This window comes from Rhopalosiphum maidis, chromosome 4, assembly GCF_003676215.2.
Source record: "Rhopalosiphum maidis isolate BTI-1 chromosome 4, ASM367621v3, whole genome shotgun sequence".
Classification (NCBI taxonomy): Eukaryota; Metazoa; Arthropoda; class Insecta; order Hemiptera; family Aphididae; genus Rhopalosiphum; species Rhopalosiphum maidis.
Window position 1 is genome coordinate 21,627,988 of NC_040880.1, and position 25,008 is coordinate 21,652,995.

The 25,008-nt window shown below is 26.1% G+C and overlaps 2 protein-coding genes across 2 annotated transcripts; both read right to left on the reverse strand.

Moving 5' to 3' along the window:
• Nucleotides 1–4,098: 4,098 nt before the first annotated feature.
• Nucleotides 4,099–11,255, reverse strand: LOC113560418 (tenascin-like). The gene is given in 21 exon segments (XM_026966279.1): nucleotides 4,099–4,501; nucleotides 4,657–4,850; nucleotides 4,929–5,001; nucleotides 5,089–5,330; nucleotides 5,475–5,640; nucleotides 5,812–5,928; nucleotides 5,931–5,953; nucleotides 6,033–6,228; nucleotides 6,370–6,488; nucleotides 6,578–6,815; nucleotides 6,928–6,998; nucleotides 7,090–7,279; nucleotides 7,756–7,892; nucleotides 7,976–8,110; nucleotides 8,675–8,815; nucleotides 8,901–9,017; nucleotides 9,741–9,827; nucleotides 10,111–10,324; nucleotides 10,496–10,722; nucleotides 10,932–11,165; nucleotides 11,227–11,255. Coding segments are annotated over 20 exon segments (3,006 nt in total). The 5' UTR covers nucleotides 11,092–11,165; nucleotides 11,227–11,255; the 3' UTR covers nucleotides 4,099–4,342.
• Nucleotides 11,256–14,766: 3,511 nt separating this feature from the next.
• LOC113548463 (tenascin-like) lies at nucleotides 14,767–24,421 on the reverse strand. The gene is made up of 23 exons (XM_026949355.2): nucleotides 24,397–24,421; nucleotides 24,184–24,276; nucleotides 23,522–23,587; nucleotides 21,534–21,584; nucleotides 21,234–21,464; nucleotides 20,792–21,018; nucleotides 20,243–20,447; nucleotides 19,898–19,975; nucleotides 19,122–19,247; nucleotides 18,855–18,995; nucleotides 18,244–18,387; nucleotides 18,022–18,158; nucleotides 17,604–17,793; nucleotides 17,441–17,511; nucleotides 17,089–17,326; nucleotides 16,883–16,995; nucleotides 16,547–16,742; nucleotides 16,327–16,466; nucleotides 15,984–16,149; nucleotides 15,598–15,839; nucleotides 15,438–15,510; nucleotides 15,148–15,359; nucleotides 14,767–14,992 (listed from the first exon to the last, which is right to left on the reverse strand). The coding sequence occupies exons 2-23, from the start codon at nucleotides 24,266–24,268 to the stop codon at nucleotides 14,798–14,800; spliced, it is 3,327 nt and encodes a 1,108-aa protein (XP_026805156.1). The 5' UTR covers nucleotides 24,269–24,276; nucleotides 24,397–24,421; the 3' UTR covers nucleotides 14,767–14,797.
• Between the last annotated feature and the right edge of the window lie 587 nt (nucleotides 24,422–25,008).

The window sequence follows — 25,008 nt, forward strand, 5'->3', positions numbered from 1 at the left end:
CCTAAACGCCTGAATTGTTGTAGCGGGGTCGAAGGGGGAGGCGAAAACTTTCGGTTTCGAGTAATATGTATAGAGTAAAATAATAATAATTGTTGAATTTCGCAGGGAACACAAACTTCGTCTCTGTGTGTATAACACCATATACATATATTATTATTATTCTATGACCGAGGCGCGGTGAAACGCGTAAAAGGAAAAACGACGACGACGACGACGCTCGGGTCGTTTTGGGTTCGCTTATTTTATGCATCGCGCGCTCGGGAATAAAATACGCGTCTACGTCGCGCGGGTAGCAGCTTGTCCGTGGCAATAAATATATATTTTACGTCACCCGCCCCCAAAAAAGTAGGAAAAAAACTTAAATATTTACCGTAAATATTTACTCTTCCGGCCAAACCCATGCCCTATATATGGAGTGCGGTGTACCGCCGCCGAGGGAATTGCAAACTGCATCTTCTTCGCCGCTCCGAACCGGAAGTATTGAGATTTATGAAAACAACCCGAACGGAACGAAATGTGTTAGTACATATATGCGGTTTTACGACTTGTCCGTCTGTCGTTGGCTTATTTTGGATCTCTGTGCAGGTCGTAGGCTGCTAATATTATAGTTTATTCGAGTACCCTGCATATGTTTTATAATTTAAGAGAAATAAAATTTTACTCATCGATTCCAACTGTCGTGCAGAGTGTAGTGTATAGCGGACACGTTCGTCTGAAGTTTTATATTGTAATAAAATATATTTATAATTTCATCTGTAAAACAATGATAATTAATTCTGATTGAAATATTTAGATTCATAACATTCCTAGACGAGTTATTCTGAAGTTAGAAGTTTTTTAAAATTTAGCGGAAATTTGATTTCGGAAATCAATCATTCGTTTTAAAAACAGACATGTTATTATTATTATGCGTTTCTAACTTATTTTCAACCGAATTTTAAGTGTGTTTGTATACTAAATCTTGTTCTATATAATCTGATTATAATATTTATTTATTTTTTAGGTATGTATCTGCAACAAATTGAAATAATTAGAGGTTAAATTATACAAAAAGTCGACTGCGTTGAGCTTATTATTGTTAAGTGTACATTTGAATTGGGTAAGTTTGAAAATATGTACATAATATATTATAGTATTATACTGTAAGTATCAAACTTAGTTATTTACTGGTAAGGTATATAAGATTAAATTGTAATTTAATAAACGATTACTAAAAATAATGTAAATTTACCGAAACTTTAGTTATGAGATTCACACTCAGCTGTACTTAAATAATAATAAAAATATTCTGCCTTTTTCTTATACAAAAGTTTTGTATTCAACTTGAATCAATTTGACTCAAATCATTATATTATTAAACATTTTTATAAAATTTATTAATGGCTTGAAACTAGTCTTCCGTTATATCTTATACGCAGGTGTGCGCAATTAGTACAACTTAAAATATTATAGTATTTTTGTTTTTGCTCTATTATAGTAAAATATGGCTATACGGCTATATAACAGTTAATTGTTATCGAACTTGAATTCTTATTACGTATTATTACTTTTGTGGTTTTAAATATGTTCGAATGTTTGTCTCTATAGTTGGATTTTAGATAATAATAATTGTGGTCCTGTACATAATGGTTATGAGAATACCTGTATGGAAAACTAGATTTTCATGAATATTATTTAAATGCAAAATACAATTTACTCTTTGATTTGACATTGTTTTTAATTTGTTACGAGCTATTTACTGTGTTGTATTATACTCGTATGATATATAAATAATATTGTCATAGATTTGGCATGAAATGATCTATTTATGATTGACAACGATTTATATACGCGTTCTAGTTACCATATAAAGTATTTATTGTATACTTACGAATTACAATCGTTTTGATATTTATAATCGTTCCATAAGAGATATATAACAACAAGATATATAATATAATAATTGCATTATACTCTTATCGTATGATTAATAGTATTGTATTATGATATAAATTTTAAAAATTAAATATTTTTTCGCGGTACTTATTTATATTTTTCCTACCACTAGGTTTGCTGTGGCCAGTTAAAATCGAATTTGAACTGCAATTTGTTATAGCTACGGATTTTCCCTCTTTTTTTTTTTTATATTTAAAATTCTAAAACTAACAGTTTGATGAAAATGTTTTTTCTTTTAACTACGTATACATGCGTATTCTTATTTTGGATTAATAGCCAACATTTTCAGTCATTATTGTTTTGTTCCGAAGTTTTTTAAACTTGACGTTTGCAGACAATGGGAGAAAAGTATAATATATATAGTATGGATTCTCATTTGTGTATTTATATGAGCTTGCTAAATGTATGTGTTACATTTTCGTATACCACACCATGTATTTTGAGTAATATACATGTGCATTATTATTGTGAAACCAGAATCGTCCATTTCTTAGAAACTATTTATATACCATATTTTTGATTAAATATAGTACTTAATTAATAGTTATTATGAAGCTTATAGCGGGTATAACAAATATATATTATTGCGATTTAAGTTTATCAAACATGTAAGTTAAAAAAGTGATGCCATTAATCTGTATAGCGGAGAATAAATTAAACGTTAATAAATCATTATCAATATTAAATGATATTTTTGATAATAATTTAAAGCTATATCATAAATATGATATGGCTACGTGATTTTAATATACATAATTACCGAATTCGTGTTAATTATACATTATTGTATTATTTATTTGTTTCGAAAATATCGTCAGTTTTGACAAAACTTTAAATAGAGGTACCCGTATTTACTTTTAATTTCAACCTATCTTCCTAATCGAAATACTAATCTTCTTTTTACTACAAAATATATTATATTTTGCATAATTAAAATAACATATAGATGTAGAATATATCTATGGATTCTAAATTAATAAATGTAATTCTTACCACAAAAAATTACGGTAAACCGCAAAATTCGTTTAGTCAAATATGAATCATTACCAGCGCTGTTTAAGTAATTGAAATCGTTTTATATGATATTATTTTTAGTTTTTATCATACAATCAGTTTGAATTTTCAAATCATTATAATTATTTTATATATTTAAGTTCACAATAAATAAATACTTATTTAATTTCTCATTCATATAATGGCTTTATTAAGAAGATGCTGAAAACTTAGTTTAATGTGTATGGATATACATGTCGTAATAACTATACCATTTATCTACTTGTTTCCGTATACAGATCACTTGGAATTGTTTATGTATATCCAGTAAACTTTTTTATTTTATTATCCTACCTTAGGTTAAGTAGAACCCGATTAATTTGATTTGTCGAAGCTTATTAAAAATAAAACCTGCATATACTAGCTTACCTAAGGTTTTTTTGCGATTCACTCTTAACAGGTGTGCTGCTCTAAATTCGAAAGCGTTAATCGCCAAATTGATTAGGTCAAAAAGATAAGAATTTTTAGACGTTTAAATTTGAAGTATATTTAATCTCTGAATGAAAAAAATGTGCAACCTACATAATTTTACCTCTTTAAAAAGTGAACAGGTTATACGTCGTAATAATTTTTAGAGCAATTTATTCTTGTAGTTTTCTTTTATTTCTAAATTTAAAATACAATTGAAATTACATTTGATGTTACTGTTTTCAAATGTACTTAACTGTTTATTAATAAAACAAATAAAATTGTTAATACAAATTAATTATTAAAAGTTTCTTAACTACTGATATCTGTGAATATTATATATCTAAAACGTTTGTTCATGACGTGCTTAATTCTTAATTTTGAGAATGGAAATATACTAATAACTTTATCTTAAAATAATAACATAAAAATATATAAAATAAATTTATCGGTATTGCAGTGGTAACTTATTTTATGCGTTATTGAATTTTTCAAATGAAAACGGAAATGTATAACCATGAATCATTAACTACTCACTATTTTTAAGTCATCTCGATTTCATAGTTATAATTCAATACCTGTTTAATTAGATTAGACCTCATAAGTCATAATACTGTAATTCATTGTTTTCACCATTATGTAATGAATGCATTTTGGCATTTGTATTGTTTGTACAAGTAATAATTTATTATTTGGCTTCATGTTAGGCCAGTAAATGTTTAATCGGCTTTAATAGGTTAAGTTACACTGGTACATGTTTATTTTGACTCAACATTTTTGAGTTGGTTCGAGAAAATAAATTATAATATGTATTCTAAAAACGAAAATTATGATAAAAACGAAATTTTCATTATTCAATATTATTTTTAATAATCTTAAACTTTAAAGGTACTAAGAATCTACACAGTATACACCATCAGATTTACCCGACATTGTATAATGCACTTCAAGTTGTAACTTGGATGGGTTGTTCGGTATCAACATCAACAATAGTTGCGATAGTAGACACCAGAGTTGTCACGTATATTGTACTAGTTTGACCATTAGACGAGGTCTTTGATAATACACCAATTGAATAAGTGAAACCGGGCTTTAAGTCGTATATCTGAAATGTGCCATATTTAAATATGCTGTTTATTATATTTCATTAAATAGTTTTCAACGATGACCGTATGGATATTAATATATCAATATATTTACAGTACTTATACAATTCATTACGATCGCCCGAAAATCTATAAAAAGTTATCTCATAATTACCGTACAATTATAGGTTGGGAGTTCTTCTATTATCGGGAATTCAACGTATAATACACTTTTTTGAGACAAAATCTCTTTGATGTTCACTATGAACGATTTCAATACACCGTTGAGTATATATGGAATACCCCATTCCAGGGAAATGTACGTGGAGCCTACGCTTGTTGTCCTGAGATTTTCCGGTTTACCTGCAACTGTTTGGACTCGTTGTTAAACATACTGTTATTTAGCGTTTTTAAGATCAATAAAAATATATAATATATTATACTTACACCCATCGATGAAATTAGTGACGACCGATGCCGTCGGACCACCTGTTGGATAGTCTAGTGATTTGGCTTTTACCTATATAAAATAGACAATATTACGAAGTAATATAATCTAGTTGTTTAAAATAATCTTAAATATGAGATAAGATAAATAATATAATACTTTTATGGTGTACTGGTTGTTGGGTATAAGGTTATCAAAAGTAGTGCAATAAAATTTTGGCCAAGCAATGCATCTTTCCGCGGGTTCTATAATAATTCGTTTTGTATTATTCAAATTCTCATCGATTGCGATGACGATAAAACCATTCATATCATTTTCATTGGGGTAACTCCATCTGATTCCAATCGATTTTTTCTTTAAATTTTTCTTGTAAACTATTAATTCGTTCACTGGTACTAAAACTAAAACGTGCACATATCGTTTAGAAATTACGTATAGTAAGTAATAAGAATAATCCCAGTGGGTTTATTCATGAGACATTTGACGAAGGAAAATTGCAGTAAAAATATTTTCGTTAAAACGTTAACAAGAGAAATTATTATTACATTTAGTTTTGGTTTTGAACGGTATTAACAATCCTTGTTCCAAGTTGTATCCATGATTTGTCATTACGTATATTTGCAGTTCGTAATTAGTGTCTGGTTTTAATCCGTTGTAGTTCACCATGTTTTCTTTAACTGACTTTGCTACTTGCGTGCGTTCGACTATATCCTATACAATATTACAACACGTTATCATATAATTTTAATATTAAATAAAAGTGTAAAATATTATTTGATGTGTTTCGCATAATTACATTTTTTTTATAAAACAAAAGAAAAACGCAAAATTTATTAAAGATATGCCTTTTAAAGGTGTTTTTTTTTGTACTATTATACTAACTTTAAGTATGACCTGGTATCCTCGAAAGAAACCATTTAGTTTAGAGCACTCGGTTTTGTTTATCTTCCAATTGAAGTGTGCACTTCGATTTGTAATATATGAACTATTTTCTTCATTATAATTAAAGGTGTTATCATTGGTTCTACAATAATATAAACCATTTTTAATATTTTAAAATATTTTGAATACGTTCAAGATAATAATATATAAATACAACTAACTAGAGATAGGTGTTTTTACATAAATCATATTAGAATAGTCGTCGTAAGTATATCCTTTTTTTGTTAGCTCAACTTTTATTATATACTGCGCGTTTGGTATCAAATTCGAGATTTCTTGTCTGGTCTGATTGTAAACTAACAGTGATGTCCAATTGTTTGTTATGATTTTGTTTGAACAACTAAAATACTTATTAACCTATTGACACAGTTTTGAATTTACTATGTTAAAACTGCCTGATATTTTTGATTATAGTACTTATAAACTTATAAACTTTTTGTTTGTCTACCCGTATTTTTATAAATAAGTAAGTTATACAAAATAATATTATCATCTTACCTTGTATTTAATTTCAAAATTTAATGGCTTATATGTATGACTTTCATTAATGTCCCACGTTATTATCAGTGTTGAATTCTCATTAAATTTGGTTTTTATGTTTTTTATTTGAATATGTTCTACAAAATAGGAATAACATTAATTGTTTTTTACAGTAAATACAAATAATTTTAAATAAATATTATGTTATCTGAAATGTTTTTCATACCATTAGGTTCGGTGTAAATAAATGACAATATTGATGGTTTAGTCTGACCTGTTGCCGTTATTGCTGTTACTTGTACTGCGTATTTTTCATTGGGTAGTAGATTTTCAAAAATATATCCATTATTTTTATTGGATTTTACTTCTTCTAAGTAAGTTTGTTGCTGTAGTGGTAGGTTTTTAAAGATCAGTCTCAATAAATATACCGTTATTTTGCAGTACCCTTCATCTTGATCATTAAGCTACAGGTAACATAAAATATTACAAGATTTATCATTTCTTTTATAACATAACACTGCAATTACAATTAGGAACCAGCATAAATACTGTGCCTAATTTTAATCTAGTTGTTACCTTGTTCCAAGTGACATTGATGTAGTCTAGGCCACTCAACAAGTTAACATCATAATTTGTACTGACCGGCACTATATTATACAAAAATAATTATTTTAATTTATCTTAAATATAATAAAAGTTTTTTTGTAGACAGTGAGTATATATTATGTTTATGTATACATAGACAGTTGGTGGAATAATTAACAGTTATGATATCTTCTATATTGTAATTTCCGTCTTCTGAAACTAGGATCACACCAAAAGTGTACGATATTCCGGGTTTGAGATTTTCCGTTGTTTCAACTACAGATTTTTGTTTTCCAATTTCTTTTAGTTCTAAGTATTGAAATTCCGATTCATTTCTAGCAATCTTAAATACAAATATATGTTATAAATACACAGACATATTATAAATATTATAAATACACCACATGAGGGACGTTTTAAATAAATTAATATAAAATACCTAATAGTCATTTATCAACTAAATAATAGTCCGTATAATAATAATTAATTTTATAATATAACTCATTTGTATTCTTACTATAATTTTCATATTTCAATACAATTTATTATTACATACTCACTAAAACAATAATAGTTATAGTTTATCGAAGATTTAGGTACAACAAAAATATATTAATTTGTTATTTGTCATACTACTATTGCCATTGACTTATAATATATCCATATTTAATTTTGTTTAATAAGTAATTATTATTTGTTTTTAATTTAATCATATTATCTCTTGTCTACCTTGATGTATTATAATTATACTATATTTTAATCCTTTCAATCGTTAATGTTTATAATTGTATTACTATGTGTTATTTATATGTTAGTTACTTTATACATGATTTGGTAAAACATCGGGTTAACATTGCGACTGCCTCCTATGTTTTCTGAATTAAAATCAATTTTTAATTTTATTGACGTAAAATCTGACGATTCCAGTTGTGGCGGAGATTCAAGCCATGGATATTCTGTAATTGCAAAACGAATTATACCATATAATTAATATGTATGCATACAACTAACAAAATAGACTTATAGTTTTTTGATTTACTTTCTCTACAATCCGGTGCAATGTAACTGGCTATACATCCTTTGTTGCAAACGCCAGTGTATATGTTACATGATGTTAAACATGCTTTTGGACATTGTTGCTCGCAATTAACGCCGTACGTACCACTTGTACATTCTGGTTGTAAAACGTTGATTAATAGAACAATTTATATGTATTAATTGATCCAAGGTTTATGTACGCTCAATATTAAAAAAAAATGTTTTAATATAAAAAATAAAATATGTATGTACCTACATAAATAATTTATAATGAGTGTATAAAAAGTCTATATACATATAATAATGTCGGTATTAATGTCAATCAGTAAAACATTTTTGAATAAGTAGAAACTAGGCTTCGTATAATAACCATTAACCAAAATTGTATTTTTATTTTATACTTTAATTTTACTATAGATTATAGTTTTAACCGAATATAAAATGCCACAGTACTGTATAATAAGTAATAATACAATTTTTAAGAATAAATGTATCCATAGTACTCCTATATCCTATATACTATATACATATCATTGATGAACATACAATGACATGTTAAATCACACTAAAGATATTATAAATGTTATATTAATCTTAGACGTAGTATGTTTTTTAATTGTAAATGGGTTTGACCGTTTAAACATACAAACAAATACATAAATAAATAAATTATAAATTATATACAACCTAATTAATGTACCTTTGGTGCACTGGAGACCACTAAATCCCGCTGGACATTTGCACCCAAATCCTTTGGTACACATCATCATTTGTCGACATCGCGTTTGATGTATTGAACATATTCCGGTGCAGTCAGCGCCAAACTTGTTCGGTCCACATCCTGACAAGTTTTTATGATATTATCACGTAGCCCAGTTAATTTTAAATGTATATGAAAATGTTAGTGATTTTTTCAAATTATTTACCATATTCGCAGTTATTGCCTTTAAAGCCAGGAGGACATACACATCCGTTATAGTTTGCGAATCCTCCGTTATGGCACTCCGAACTCGGTGAAATAATATTTTGTTGTGGCTCATTATCTAAAATTCGAACATATCATATTAGAACAACATTTTATACGGTATATGTGATCCGACGACTGGTAAATAAAATATTTTAATATGATGTATGCACTCATCATTGTATTTGTTGCGTTTAAGATTCTTTTTTTATATTTGTGTGAATGTAATGTAAAAAATATTTATATATTATTTATTATCAAGTTCAACTTAATTAAATTTACATCAGTAAATTAATCATATGCCTTCAGAAGTGTACAGTATATTATCGAATATTTCGCATCAACAATGATTTCAATGAAACTTTTACATATGCCTTTCCAATTAGTTAGCACGTGTATTGTTTTAATGTTGTGTTCACATAAATATAAGTTGTGAGTAATAGCAATCTACTTTGGTTAATATTTAAGTTATTGCGGATGTATAAAGGATGTATTTATGTTTTATAGGATTCTACACCCGCATTTGTTATTTCTGTCTTACAAACATTTAACATAGCAAGTATACTTTTAGTTTGTATTGTTAGCTATAATCTTTGAGTGAACTGACTTTTAAATATTAACATCATCTGTAATTCCAAATTTCGAAATTTTTATTCATTACGACCTAATGTCCAATCTTCCAAGTTAATACATTTTTATAATATTATTTTGTCCCCCAAAAATCTTCTATAAGTTATTCTATTCCATAGTAGTATCATTAAAAGAATATTTAAAAATAATCTAAATGTACATAATTTATTACCAAATGGATAAACATTGAAGGTCAACGAAACATTAGATGGTGTATCTTGTAATTCTTTTTCATTTATAGTCAATATATCTTCATTTTCTATTTAACAAAAAATTATTATTATCATTGTATAATATGTATATTATAAGTGTATATAAAAAATTGATTGTATTCATAAATATTATTATTCATATAACTACAGTGTATTTTTGTTGACCGGATAATATTTTACTTTTTGCATTTCAAAGAATTTAAGAACAAACATTAATTACAGTCAATTTTAGAAATTTAAACAAAAATATGTAGTAATTTAAATTTGAATTAAATTTCAATTTTTCATGTTACTGTATTTACTTCGATATTAATTATAAATGTTAATTACCGTATTCATCTGTGCACTGGGCTATACGTTTAATTCCAATTTTACAACCTTCGGCATATAATACATGAGTATTATTCTCTTCTTCAATAAAAAAATCAAATTTTGTATTGGATGTCGGTTCTATTTTATTTTTTAAGAGCTTAAAATTTAAACTATATGTCTGGTTCTTGTTTAACCAATAATCATTTTTCAATAACAATGTTTTTAGATCTCTCTGAATAATATAAAGTTTGAATTATAAAATAGATTAAGATGTCCATTACAAAAAATGTTTCATGTTTTTGTCCTTCTTTTAAATTTGAAAAAGTGATTTTTGCTTTTTTTTTATAGATTGTATAGTTTTAGTTGTGTTATATATTTATATATATGTAAAATATCAAATTACCGATTCTTTTATAGCATAAGCATTCATGATTTTTTTTTTTAAATTTTCTCCATCAGTTAGTTCCACTGATAATGTACATTTCGATTCGTCTTCTAGTAAATATGATATGGATATACACATTTTTATCGAGTTTCTTTGTTTCCATTTAATTTTGAAAGATTCTTCATTGGTATTAGCTTTCCATAAGAGCAAATTATAATTGAACTTCCTCGGTGGTTCTGCTTCATCTGTAACAAAAAGTACTTGCTAAAAATCCAAATAAGTTACGTTATTTTAGAAGTTTATAAATGAAAACTAATTAAACGATTTTGAAAACTTATTTTTTATAGTTTGTCAACAATATTATAGTATTTATAATTATATAATTTATCACCGTTTATCTAGTAGTATTTTCAAACATATTTGAACATTTAATTCAATGTTGTAGTATACGTACTAGACATAGATATCGTCGTGATGGTCCAATCTGTGGTGTTGTACTTAATTTGATTTTGTGTGAAAATATTGTTTAATCTTGTAGGATATTTTCTGTCTGCTATGAATTCTAAACTTTTCGTATCAGAATTCGGAACGAATCCATTGAAGTTAATCGGCATACCAATAGCATTTGTTCTCAAATGAATTTTGACGTCATAGCACTCCAAACCATTAGCAGTAATAAATGGATTTCCTAAAAAAATTTTTTTTTAAGTTTAAATGTTAAAATTCTATTAATTTTTTTAAATATTTACGTATGTCTTCTTCTCCAGAATTATTCTCCGGTGTTGTTTTATAAATTGTAGTAATGTCATAATTATCTTAAAAAATTATAAAAAGGAAAATTAATTTTTTTCTAAATATTTAATGTTATCATATACAACATATATACTATATAGTATATACATGATATAATTTCAATAAATCGTTGTAAATGTAACACAGACTAAAAGCGCAGGGAAATGCGCATTTATTTTTTTAAATTTCTATCATTTACTTCAAAAATTAGTTAAATTATAGTCATATTTAGATATATAACAATCCTGTATACTTTTATATTTGTAATCATTTTTTTGGGGAGTTTAATTTTCATAGTATATTGTATTATATTTATTGAGATACATGTATAAAATTATTATACATTCTAAGATGTACCTATCACTTATCAGTGATTAAGTTATCTAGCTTAAACATATATTATCTTTATAGGTATGTAGTACGTACGCTTAATAAGCTGCAAGATTTTACATAAATAATACACATTTATATATATATATTTAGAATATATTTATTTTAATAATTTTTAACTATGTTACGAAATAATAATGTTTAATGATTTGTAAATATTTAAAATTATTAAATATACCTGTATGAGGTTTGTATACAATATCGGTACATATTAATTTTTCTCCTTCTTTGATTTTGATGTGACAATCTAAATTATCTAAATATAGTAACAATTTTAAATTTTATTATTGCATAAAATATTTGTTTCTTTATCATTAGTTAATACATTGATTGTAATGAAAAAATATTATTAAAAGTATAACAAACTTAGGTTAGGTTCTATTATGTACTTTAAAATAACAAATATGACTCGAATCACAGAAGTTATATGAAATATTGAAGATATTTGTATTAGTAACTAATTTATACGTTTAATACAAATTATTCATTTTTTACTCATATATGTATTTATATTTTTAATGACACTTATGGTATTTTTATAATGTATTACATTTTGAATAATAAAAAATATACAAATATAATACATCCAATATTTCTTAATCAGTAATTAAATGATCTGAGTGTCAAACCCTTTAGTATCTCCATAAGAGTTTTTAAAAAAAAAATACATATGTAATTTTATACTGTTATTAATAATTTTGAAACAACATCAAGAAATAATAATGTTTCACAGGTAAATAATTATAATTAATAAAAGAATCATATAATTTACCTTTTTTAGAACGTATTTTTTTTTTTTTAAGTAAATATCCATCGATAACGATAATCCATAAAATTAGTACAGTGACGATTTTTACATTCATTGTTGTACCTAGGGATTTGAAAAGAATATGTTTCATATATTAATTAATATTATTAAAAACATCAAAATTATTTTAGTTTTTCAAATTTAAAATAAATAATATTGCACATTGTTTAATAACAGCAATAATGCATACGGTTTATGTTGAAGAACACCGTTGTTCACTAATACAAATAACTGAATGAAATCACAAGAAATATATTAAGGTATTTTATAGTCTCCTTTACCTACGATAGTCTAGATATATATTATCAAGACTATTTTCTATCTGATTTTTTATTATTCATTATTGGTCTATTTGAGTCTAATTTATTATTATCTATATGTATATATATATATATATATAGTATTGGAATACGCATAATCTAATTTAAACTTTGATCTCAATTAACATTTTACAGAGTTAACATATTACTTACCATATTGATTATAATATGGTTATTGATTTATTTTTCAAATATAACTTTTATTTGATTTATTTTAATTTGTATTTGATTCTTACTAGCAACTCTATAACATAACCAGTGTTAATTTATATTTTAGAATAAACTTTTGTTCGATTTCAATTTTGTTGGGCATTTATTTTGTTATCTGTTATAAATCAGAATAAATTAATTGTTTATTAATTTTATATTTCATTAAATGTATTAACATCGTACAATACCTCTTACGCGTATACATTTCAACCATGATCCTTTTTTAGTTGAACTTTGTTATAGTATTTTATAGTGATTTTTTAATTATTGCATGTATTTTGAGTACAATTTTGTGTAAATTTGACGAATAAAAAAATTTTGATGTTTCAATCTTCACATAAAGAACACGGAATGCACTCGTTATTATTGTTTACTTATATAGTTATAATTATGATACTTAAAAACACATTTTTATTTGAATTATTACTGTAGTATATACTTTCTACATGAAAATAATGCAATATCAAAATATTGTATAGTTAAATGTACAAAAGTCTGTAATTGTGATGATTAAGTAAAATGTTGATGAATGAAACCTTTTAATTTAATGTATTACATTAAATATTAATATTAATTTATATTACATTTATCGATATCACTTTATCACCGTAATTACATACTTTTGCTCTTACGTCAGCCTTATTTGCTCTATTAGTGTCTTTTGGTGTACCTCATAAATTAATAATTCACAGAATAATATAAAAATACGAAAAGCGATTATTTTAAGAACTATCATTACATAGGGAAATATGCTGTTTCTCTGTGGCTATAAAAAAATCTGTTAAAAATGATTCAAGGTGTAAGTAAATTACGTGATGGCCATCTAGTAATAATGTTTGATATGGCATGTTCATCACCTTAGATCTTTAGATCATTAGGTCAGTAGATATTATACATTTAGAAGATATCTACTAGGTACATACAATCTGCCACATTTACGATATCAATGGAAAAGTACTGTATTGCTTTTTACGTTATCACTTTATCATCAAATACTTGATGTTTTCAATAGAATAGTGGAAGCCATGATACACAATATTTCGTTTTCATTTACTAAAAACTTCGATTTTATTTCATTTTTATTGTATTATTTTAATAATGTTTAATATTAAATTTATTAAATGGTTAATATTTTAATAAGAGTGTCTAAACTTATAAAAGCCTTCTGTAAGTCTTCGCAATGGAGGTAGCTACTCACTCTACCGCCCTTTTAAACATGCCTATGATTTATATACACATAATATTGACTCTAAGATGATTCAAGTTATAAATTATTACAAACAATTACATATTATAATTTCCACCTGTTTTATGAAAATGGATCAACGGTATATTACCTTTATTGGAAATAATTATGTATGAAGCTGGAGCTCGGGTAAACCAAATGAAACTTGTTTATTTAAATAGTTTGTCCAAAAAACCTAACCGAATTGGCGTAAGTGGTGGAAGAGGGGGTGCTTAGCAAACGACGACAAAACGAGTTTTTTCACTAATGAAACGAAGTATAGTTAAGTGTACAGTAATTTAAACGTATGTATTTTAGAATCTGTTCCAATATTCTTAATTTATACGACTTCTACGAGTATCAATACATTCAATGATTTTTATATATTATAATAAGGTTATTTTAAAGGTTTTTCATGATTAATTTATTTTAACTTATATAATAAATGTTAACATATAGTTTAAATATTCACTTAATACTATATTATTAAAGATCTAGATTTGAATTATATGCAATGAATCTAACAATACAATAATAATAAAAATTATAATCAAAGATATAATTTATTTTTTACGTTAATATAAGTTTACATTAGATTTGTTCGAGGGTGTATTTGCTTCGAGTTGTATTCGATTTACGTGTTCAACACCCGTAGCAGCCACAAAAGTATACTGCACAGTCTTCACGTGTATATTACTAGTTTGACCATTAGACGAAGTCTTTGATAATACATCAATCGAATAAGTGGAACCGGGCTTTAAATCAAATATCTGAAATGTGCCATATTTAAATATGCTGTTTATTATATTTCATTAAATAATTTCCAGCGATGACCATATGGATTTTAATATACCAATATATTTACAGTACTTATACAATTCATTGCGATCGCCCGAAAATCTATAAAAAGTTATCTCATAATTACCGTGCAATTATAGGTTGGGTGTTCTTCTGTTACTGGGATTTCTACGTCTCGTTTTCTGTCACAACATTTTTCGATGACTTGAGATGAAACCTCTTCGATGTTCACTATAAACGATTTCAATACACCGTTGAGTATATATGGAATACCCCATTCCAGGGAAATGTACGTGGAGCCTACGCTTGTTGTCCTGAGATTTTCCGGTTTACCTGCAACTGTTTGGACTCGTTGTTAAACATACTGTTATTTAGTGTTTTTAAGACCAATAACAATATATAATATATTATAGTTACATCCATCGTTGAAATTAGTGACGACCGATGACGTCGAACCACCTGTTGGATAGTCTAGTGATTTGGCTTTTACCTATATAAAATAGACAATATTACGAAGTAATATAATCTAGTTGTTTAAAATAATCTTAAATTTGAGATAAGATAAATAATATAATACTTTTATGGTGTACTGGTTGTTGGGTATAAGGTTATCAAAAGTAGTGCAATAAAATTTTGGCCAAGCAACGCATCTTTCCGCGGGTTCTATAATAATTCGTTTTGTATTATTCAAATTCTCATCGATTGCGATGACGATAAAACCATTCATATCATTTTCATTGGGGTAACTCCATCTGATTCCAATCGATTTTTTCTTTAAATTTTTCTTGTAAACTATTAATTCGTTCACTGGTACTAAAACTAAAACGTACACATATCGTTTAGAAATTACGTATAGTAAGTAATAAGAATAATCCCAGTGGGTTTATTCATGAGACATTTGACGAAGGAAAATTGCAGTAAAAATATTTTCGTTAAAACGTTAACAAGAGAAATTATTATTACATTTAGTTTTGGTTTTGAACGGTATTAACAATCCTTGTTCCAAGTTGTATCCATGATTTGTCATTACGTATATTTGCAGTTCGTAATTAGTGTCTGGTTTTAATCCGTTGTAGTTCACCGTGTTTTCTTTAATTGACTTAGCTACTTGCGTGCGTTCGACTATATCCTATACAATATTACAACACGATATCATATAATTTTAAAATTTAATAAAATTGTAAAATATTATTTGATGTGTTGTGCATCATTAAGCCAATTAAATTTTTTTTATAAAAAAAATTAAAAACGCAAAATTTAGTATAGATATGCATATTAGTTGTGTTTTTTATATTATTATACTTACTTTTAGTATGACCTGGTATCCTCGAAAGAAACCATTTAGTTTAGAACATTCTGTCATATTTATCTTCCAATTGAAGTATGCACTCTGATTGGTGATATACGAACTATTTTCGTCATTCATTAAAGGTGTTAATGTTGGTTCTATAATAATATAAACCATTTTTGAATATTTAAAAATATTTTGAATACCTTCAAGATTATAATTTATGAATACTACTAACTAGAGATTGGTGTTTTCACATAAATCATATTAGAATAGTCGTCGTAAGTATATCCTTTAATTTTGGGTTCAACTTTTATTACATACTGCGTGTTTGATATCAATCCCGAGATTGTTTGTCTGGTTTGATTGTAAACTAACAGTGATGTCCAGTTGTTTGTAATGACTTTGTTTGAACAACTAAAATGCTTATTAACCTATTGACACAGTTTTGAATTTACTATGTTATATAAAACTGTCTGATATTGTCGATTACAGTATAAACTTTTTGTCAGTCTACCTTTATTCTATTAAATAGCCAATAGGTAACTTATATAAAATAATATTATCATCATACTTTGTATTTAATTTCAAAATTTAATGGCGTATATGCATAACTTTCATCAACGTCCCACGTTATTGTCATTGATAGACTTTGATTTAAATTGGACTTTATGTTTTTTATTTGAACTAATTATACACAATGAGATTGAAATTATTAATGTTTTATGGTTAATAGGAATAATTAATAATGTGTTGATATCTGAATTGTATTATAAATACCATAAGGCTCGGTGTAAATGTATGACAAATCTAATGGTATAGCCAGACCTGCTGCCGTTATTGCTGTTACTTGTATTGCATATTTTTCACCGGGTAGTAGATTTTCAAAATTATATCCATGATTATTATTGGATTTTTTTTCTTCTGAGTAACTAAGTTTTTGTAAATCATTTATATAATACATCAGTTTCAATATATATTCTGTTATTTTGCAGTCCCCTTCAACTTGATCATTAAGCTACAGTTAACATAAAATATTACACAAGATTTATCATTTCTAATATAACAAAACACTGAAATTACAATTAAGCACTAGCTGAAACACCATGTGAAATTTTTATTGAGTTTTTACCTCGTTCCAAGTAACATTGATATAATCTGTGCCACTCGACAATTTAACACCATAGCTTGTACTGTTCGCGACTGTATTATACAAAAGTAAATATATTAATTTATGTTCTTAAATAGTATAAAAGTTTTAATGTAGAGATTTAGTATATTATTTTTATTAATACATAGACAGCTGGTGGAATAATTGACCGTTTTGATATCTTCTGTGTTGTAATTTCCGTCTTCTGAAACTAGGATGACACCAATGGTGTACGGTATTCCGGGTATGAGATTGTCCATGATTTCAATTACGGATTTTTGTTCTCCAATTTCTTTTAGTTCTAAGTATTGAAATTCCGATTCGTTTGAAGCGATCTTAAATACATATGAATATTATAAATACATCAAATGCCTGACGTATCAAATAAAGTAATATTAAAACCTAATAGTCGTTTGTTAATTAAATTATTTTTTGTATAATAATTATTAGTTTGTTATTCTATCAAATTTGTATACTTACTATAATTTCAATATTTATAGTATGTTTTAACATACCTTCATTTTTATTATTGGATTTACATGTATTATTGATATGTTATTTACCTTAAATACGAGTTGGTAATACATCGAGTTAACATTGTGACTGCCTTGTATATTTTTTGAATTAAAATCAATTTTTAATTTTGCAGACCTAAAATCTAACGTTTCTAGTTGTGGCGGAGATGTGAGCCACGGATACTCTGTAATTACAAAACGAATTATACCATATTATTAATTTTTATCCATAAAGCTAAAATTATATAGAATTATAGTTTTTAGATTTACTTTCTTTACAATCTGGTGCAATGTAACTTTCTGTAATACATTCTCCTTTGTTGCAAATGCCTGTGTAAATGTCACATGATTTTAATCGACATCCTTCTGGACATTGTTGTTTGCAATTAACGCCGTACGTACCATTTGTACATTCTACTCGTAAAACGTTGATCAATAGTACAATTTATATTTTTTAAATGATATAGGTTTAATGTGCACTCAATATTGAAAAATGTTTTAACATGAAAAATAAAATATTCATATGCATAAATATTTTATAATAAATGTATAAAAAGTCTATATGAATATTATATTGCCGGTATCAATGTCAATCAATAAAACATTTTTGAATAGATAGAAAAAAAAATTCCGTATAATAACCATTTACCAAAAATGTAGTTTTTATCTTTAAACGCTTTAATTTGATTATAAGTATCAATTTCAATCGAAAATAAAATTCTATAGTACTCTATAATAAATAATAATAAAATGTTTAAGAAAAAATGTATCCATGCAATTACTCGTATATCGTAAATGTTATATTGATTGAACGTACATTATTGACATGTTAATTGCATTAAAGATATTATAATAAATTATATTCAACCTAATTAATGTACCTTCCGTGCAGTGGGGACCGCTATATCCTGTTGGACATTTGCACCCAAATTCTGTGGTACAAATCTTCATTTGTCGACAATGCGATTGATGTATTGAACATATTCCAGTGCAGTCAGCGCCAAACTTGTTCGGTCCACATCCTGAAAAATATAATATATGATTTTGTAACGTTGTACTTTTTATTTATTTACGTTTACGTATTTGTACAAGAAGCATAGTCAATTTAAAATGCATGAACATTTTAACGAAATTTTTAAATGATTTACCATGTTCGCAGTTTTTGCCTTTGAAGCCGGTAGGACACGTACAACCGTTTCTGCTAGGAACTCCTCCGTTAAGGCACTCCGATGACAGTGAATTAGATATTTCGTCATGTCCATAAATTGAAAATTCTGACAAATATAATTTAAATTAATTTATATGATTACAATGGTATACACGATTAGATCGTTGATTAAATAAAACATGTTCTTTTGGTGTTTATGGTGTAAGAATAGTACATTTACATTCTGTTTGTGTTGTTTGCTTTAATATTTGAGTGAATCGACTTATTAACAAACTTAAAAGTATTAAAATCATCTGTAATTACAATTTTAAGCATCATACAAAATTTAAATTTATTTCAACCTAGGGTTCAATCTTTTGAGTTAATATGTTTTTATAAATAATAGTTTTTGTCTTCTAAAATTGTTCTATTAATTACCCTAACAAATATGATATATGAGATAACTATATGAAATTCGCCATTATTATTTGATTTTTAAAAATGTATTCCTAAACATTTAATATATATACCACACTATCACATAGTATTTACATTGTGATGGTACTTGTATAGACTTTTTGAGTATCACACAGATGAACTTCACAAAACTGGTCGTTAAGCGCCTGTGCTTTGTTTCAATGTGGTCAGTAAGAAAAAATGATTAACATCTTACATCAAATTTCAAATGCAACTTTTATGAGGTAGATTTGTAACTAGATTTTGCACACATAGGTGTTAGAATATTTAAAAATGATTTAAATTTACATATTTTATTACCAAACGGATATACACCGACGACTATTGTTGAATGTTTTTCTAATTCTGCCGTATTTATTGTCAATATTTCTTCGTTTTCTATTTAACATAAAAGTTATTATTATCATCATTGTAAGTGTATAAAAAATAAATAGACTGGTTTCATTAATATAATTATTTAAACAACAGTGTATTTCTTTTGACCGAGTAATATTTTACTTTTTGCAGTTCAATTAATTTTAAGAGTCAATATCGATCACATAACATTTTAAAAATACAAAAATATGATTTAATTTAAGTTTTAATAAAACTTCAATTTTTTTTTTACTGTATTACTTAGGTGTTTAAATTATGAATCTTAATTACCATACTCATCTAAGCACTGAGCTATACGTTTGATTCCAATCTTACAACCATCAGCATCGACTGTCTTATAAACATTTTTTTCGATGTAATAATCGTAATACATTCTGACTTTTGACAATTTTTTATTGAGTTTTAAGTTTATACTATATGTTTCATTTTCATGTAACCAATTATTACTTTTTATCAACAATGTTTTTAATTCTTTCTGTAAAATATAAAGTTTGAATGACAAAATCAACCCTTTTTTGATATACATGGTTTATCCTAAATAAAGTGTTTTCAAACATAGTTTTTACATTTTTTTTTTGAAACATAATTAGTGAGGCTATATGTTTATGGTTCATGATTTTCGTAAAATCGAACTTCAAAAATAAAAATGTTATGCACCAAAAATTAAGAAATTATAAGTTCAATTTTAGGTGTATAATAAAATATGTTATTGATCTTTTGAATTGAAATTTCTAAAAAGTGACTGGTAGTGTTTAATAGATTAGATTATTTTATATTTAGTCGAATTACATATTAGATGCATATTTAATATCAAATTACCGATTCTTTTATATTATAAGCATTCATGATATATTTTTTTAAATTTTCTCCATTAGTTAATTCCACTGATAATGTACATTTCGATTCATCTTCTAGTAAATATGATATTGATATACACATTTTTATCGAGTTTCTTTGTTTCCATTTAATTTTGAAAGATTCTTCATTGGTATTAGCTTTCCATAAGAGCAAATCATAATAGAACTTCTTCGGTGTTTCTGCTCCACCTGTAACAATAAGTACTTACTAAGAATTGAAATAAATTACGTTATTTTATAGCTTTAAAAATTAAAACTGGCTAAACGATTTTGAAAAGGAATTTTTTCATTGTTACTTAATAATATCATATCATATTATTTATAATAATACAATTTATCATCGTTTATCTAGTAGTATTTTCAAACATATTTGAACATATTATTCAATGTTATAATATACGTACTAAACATAGATAGTGTCGAGATGGTCCAATTCTCAGGGTTGTACTCAATTTGGTTTTGTGTGAAAATATTGTTTAAGTTTGCAGGATATTTTCCGTCTGCTATGAATTCTAAACTTTTCTTATCAGAACTCATAATGGATCCTTCTAAGTTAATCGGCATACCAATAGCATTTGTTCTCAAATGAATTTTGGCGTCACGGTTCCAGAGAGTATCAGCATTGAATGCATTTTCTGAAAACAAATTATTTTATATTTTAATGTTTAAAATTATGTTAATTGTTAAAAGAATGACTTCTTTACCATCATTATTCACCAGTGTTCTTTTATAAATTGTTGTAATGTCATAATTATCTTAAAAAAATATCAAATGAAAAAAATTAATTTCTTTGTAAATATTCATTATTATAAGACATACTTGAAATCACATGGAATTGCATTCATTTTTAAATTTCTAAATTTCTATTTTTCGAATTGTTATCATTCTTATAAGGTATTGAATTTTTATAGTATATTAAACTATATTAATATTTATAGATTGTGTACTGTTGAGAATGTTGAGATACATATAAAAATATTATACTTATTTTACATACCTATCAGCGATTAAATTATAACTTTATAAGGTTTTAAAATAAAATATCTTTATCATAATTTAATATTGATCGTTGCGCAGGACACAACATTCGATACCACAATTATTGTTTAAACAACATTGTAGCACGTTCGTTGCAATCTTAAGACGTATTTGAGGAAGATAGGTAGTTAAATAAGTTAAACTCGTTTACTCTTTAATTAAAATAAAATAGAATATTTTATTTAAATAATACAACAATTAAGCTCATAGTTATAAGCTCTCTGGAATTTTAACTAGTGCTGACTAACTTTTGACTATTTCTAGATTGCTAAGTGCTCTACCTGTATTTATATGGATCCTATCAATTACGTATGGTGGCATGATGGCTTATTTATTTATTGCCCTTGGTTTCGCCAAATCGTATTATTATGCGAATTGGTAAACACAACAAGTTGTTTTTACTTTTGACATCTTTTAATACGAGTAAATCGAATAGAGCTCATTTGATTTTATAACAGCTAAAAAATCGTGCTTAGATCTACATATACCTTTATACATTTATTTTTATTTTGGCAAAACATGTACAATAATTTTTATAAACTTATTAGTGTTGATATACTAGTGGAATATTCAAAACAAAAACTATACTTTTATTATTATAATATACTGTCAAATCTGAAAGTTTAATTAAATCATAAACATTGCTATATTATATCTCATGTGGCATATTGGTTCCACCTACACGTCATATATGCCGTTCGAATAGTATCGCTAACACGCCGTTCCGCGTACTATATATTTTTCCGCAAGTGCTAATCAACCGATTTCCATCGATCAAACACCTAAAAATCCGTCCAAACTCAAAGTTTTCCAGCCTTTGCAACCACTTCTATCAAATCAGTGCTTCTACTAAAATCTCAAAACTGCTAACAAATTTAATTAAATCCAAATCGGGCGACAGTACGCCGTACGTCATCCGCTCATAACACAAGGCCTTATAGCGTAATTAAATTAACCAACCTACACTCGTTATCTATACCTGTGACGACGATGACGTCAAAAACTAAAGCACCAAAAAATAATAAATCATTATGTATACCAATCCCTACTGAATAATTAAATTTCATAAACGCTGCCGATAAATTCGAATGAAACAAAATTTAATAAAAATCTATTAAAAGATCCAGCTAATTAAAAGCACTTATAACTTGAACGGATACTCCGGTGATCATTCTTGCACTATAAACCATGGTAAACGTCTTTCTTCTCCAGGACATTCGCTTATAGCTAAATAATTATAAATTAAAAACTATTTATGAAACCAAATTTTTCTTTACCACTCAAATCGCTTTGCGCCACTAAATGACATGGAAAATGATGTCAGCAACGAAATGATCTATGAATCGACAAACGAATCTCCTTCTTCACCACTACCAATATTAATCTCCATTCCAATAGACTTAATGAGTTTGCAAAATCAATCATATCGATAGGTAATCGTTACAGTTATTTGTATTAGAAATAAATTAACGTGTTATTCTATCCTAATATATACCTATAAGCTATCAGTGATTGAATTATCTGATTTAAACACAAAATGTCTATAAAGGTGGGTACGCATAATAAGACGCAAGAGTTTGTATAAATAATAAGCTTTGATAATTATATAATAATTTTAATATGCATTGTAAATATTTAAAATTATTAACTATACCCAAATGAGATTTGTATTCAATATCAGTACATATTGATCCTCCCTCTTCGATGTTGTTGCGACAATCTGAAATATATATAGGTAGTGACAATTTTTATTTTCATTGTTGCATAAAAATATTAATTTTCGTCAACAGCAAATATATATATATATATATATATATATATATATATATATGTGTGTGTGTGTGTGTGTGTAATGAAAATAAACTATTAAATGAATAGCAAATTAAAGTTTACTCAATTAACTGCTGCAACGTATAAGGTATGTAAATTTCTATTACGTACTTTAAAAAACCAAATGTAATATAAATTACAAAAGATATATTAAATATTGAAGAAATTTGTATTATTAACTAATTAATACGTTTAATTTAAGTTCTATATTTTGTACTCCTGTGTGTATTTATATTTGTAAAAATTCTAATGGTTTTTTTATAATATACTACATTCTTAATACTAAAAAATTACGTATTTTTGAGATATCAATGTAAATGTATAATACATTAAATATTTATTATTCAGTGGTTAAGTGATATAGTCAAAACTTAAAATATCTGTATGAAAGAGTAATTTTAAACTTTTTTTTTTATAATTTTCAAACCACGTCACGAAATAATAATGTATCACAAGTTGTATATATTTAAAAATTTTATTATATACCTTTTTTAACATATGTTTTATCTCCATCAAGTCCGTCGATAATTAAAATCCGTAAAATCAGTACGATGACGATATTTACATTCATTGTTGTACCTATAGGGATTTGAAAAGAATATGTTTTATATATTAATTAATATTATTAAAAACATCAAAATTATTTTAGTTTTTCAAATTTAAAATAAATAATATTGCACATTGTTTAATAACGCTTACGATTTATTTTGAAGAACACCGTTGTTCACTAATGCAAATAATAGAATAAAATCATAAGAAATATATTGAGGTATTTTATAGTTTCCTTTACCTGCGATAGTCTAGATAAATATTATCAAGATTATTTTCAATTTAGTTTTTTTTTTTTTTTATTATTATTGGATTTAGTCTATTTGAGTCCAATTTATATATTTGTATATAGTATTGGAATACGTATAATCTAATTTAAACTTTGATCTCTATTAACATTTTTAAATGCTAAGGTATTATTTTACCATACTGATTATAGTATGGATGTTGATCCATCCTTTGAACGTAACTTTTATCTGATTTATTTCAACTTGTATTTGGTTCTTACATTGTACGGGATCATGTGTTATATACCTTCTTGCGACTCTATAACATAACCAGTGTTAATTTATATTTTTGACAAAACTTTTTTGATTCCCATGTTATTGGGCATTTATTTTGCAATTGGCATTATTACTTATAAATCATAATATATTTTTTATTTGTTTAATATTTCATTGAAGGTATTAATATTGTATAATACCTCTATATGCATCATATACATTTCAAAGATAATTATTTTTTATTTGAACTTTATTATTG

Coding starts and splice junctions, on each gene's coding strand:
- LOC113548463 (XM_026949355.2), bottom strand. CDS start 24,268: ATGAATGTAAATATCGTCATCGTACTGATTTTACGGATTTTAATTATC. Junction 19,248..19,897: donor CGTCGGTGTATATCCGTTTG/GTAATAAAATAT, acceptor TATATTTGTCAG/AATTTTCAATTTATGGACAT. Junction 16,467..16,546: donor TGTGAAAACACCAATCTCTA/GTTAGTAGTATT, acceptor ATATTATTATAG/AACCAACATTAACACCTTTA.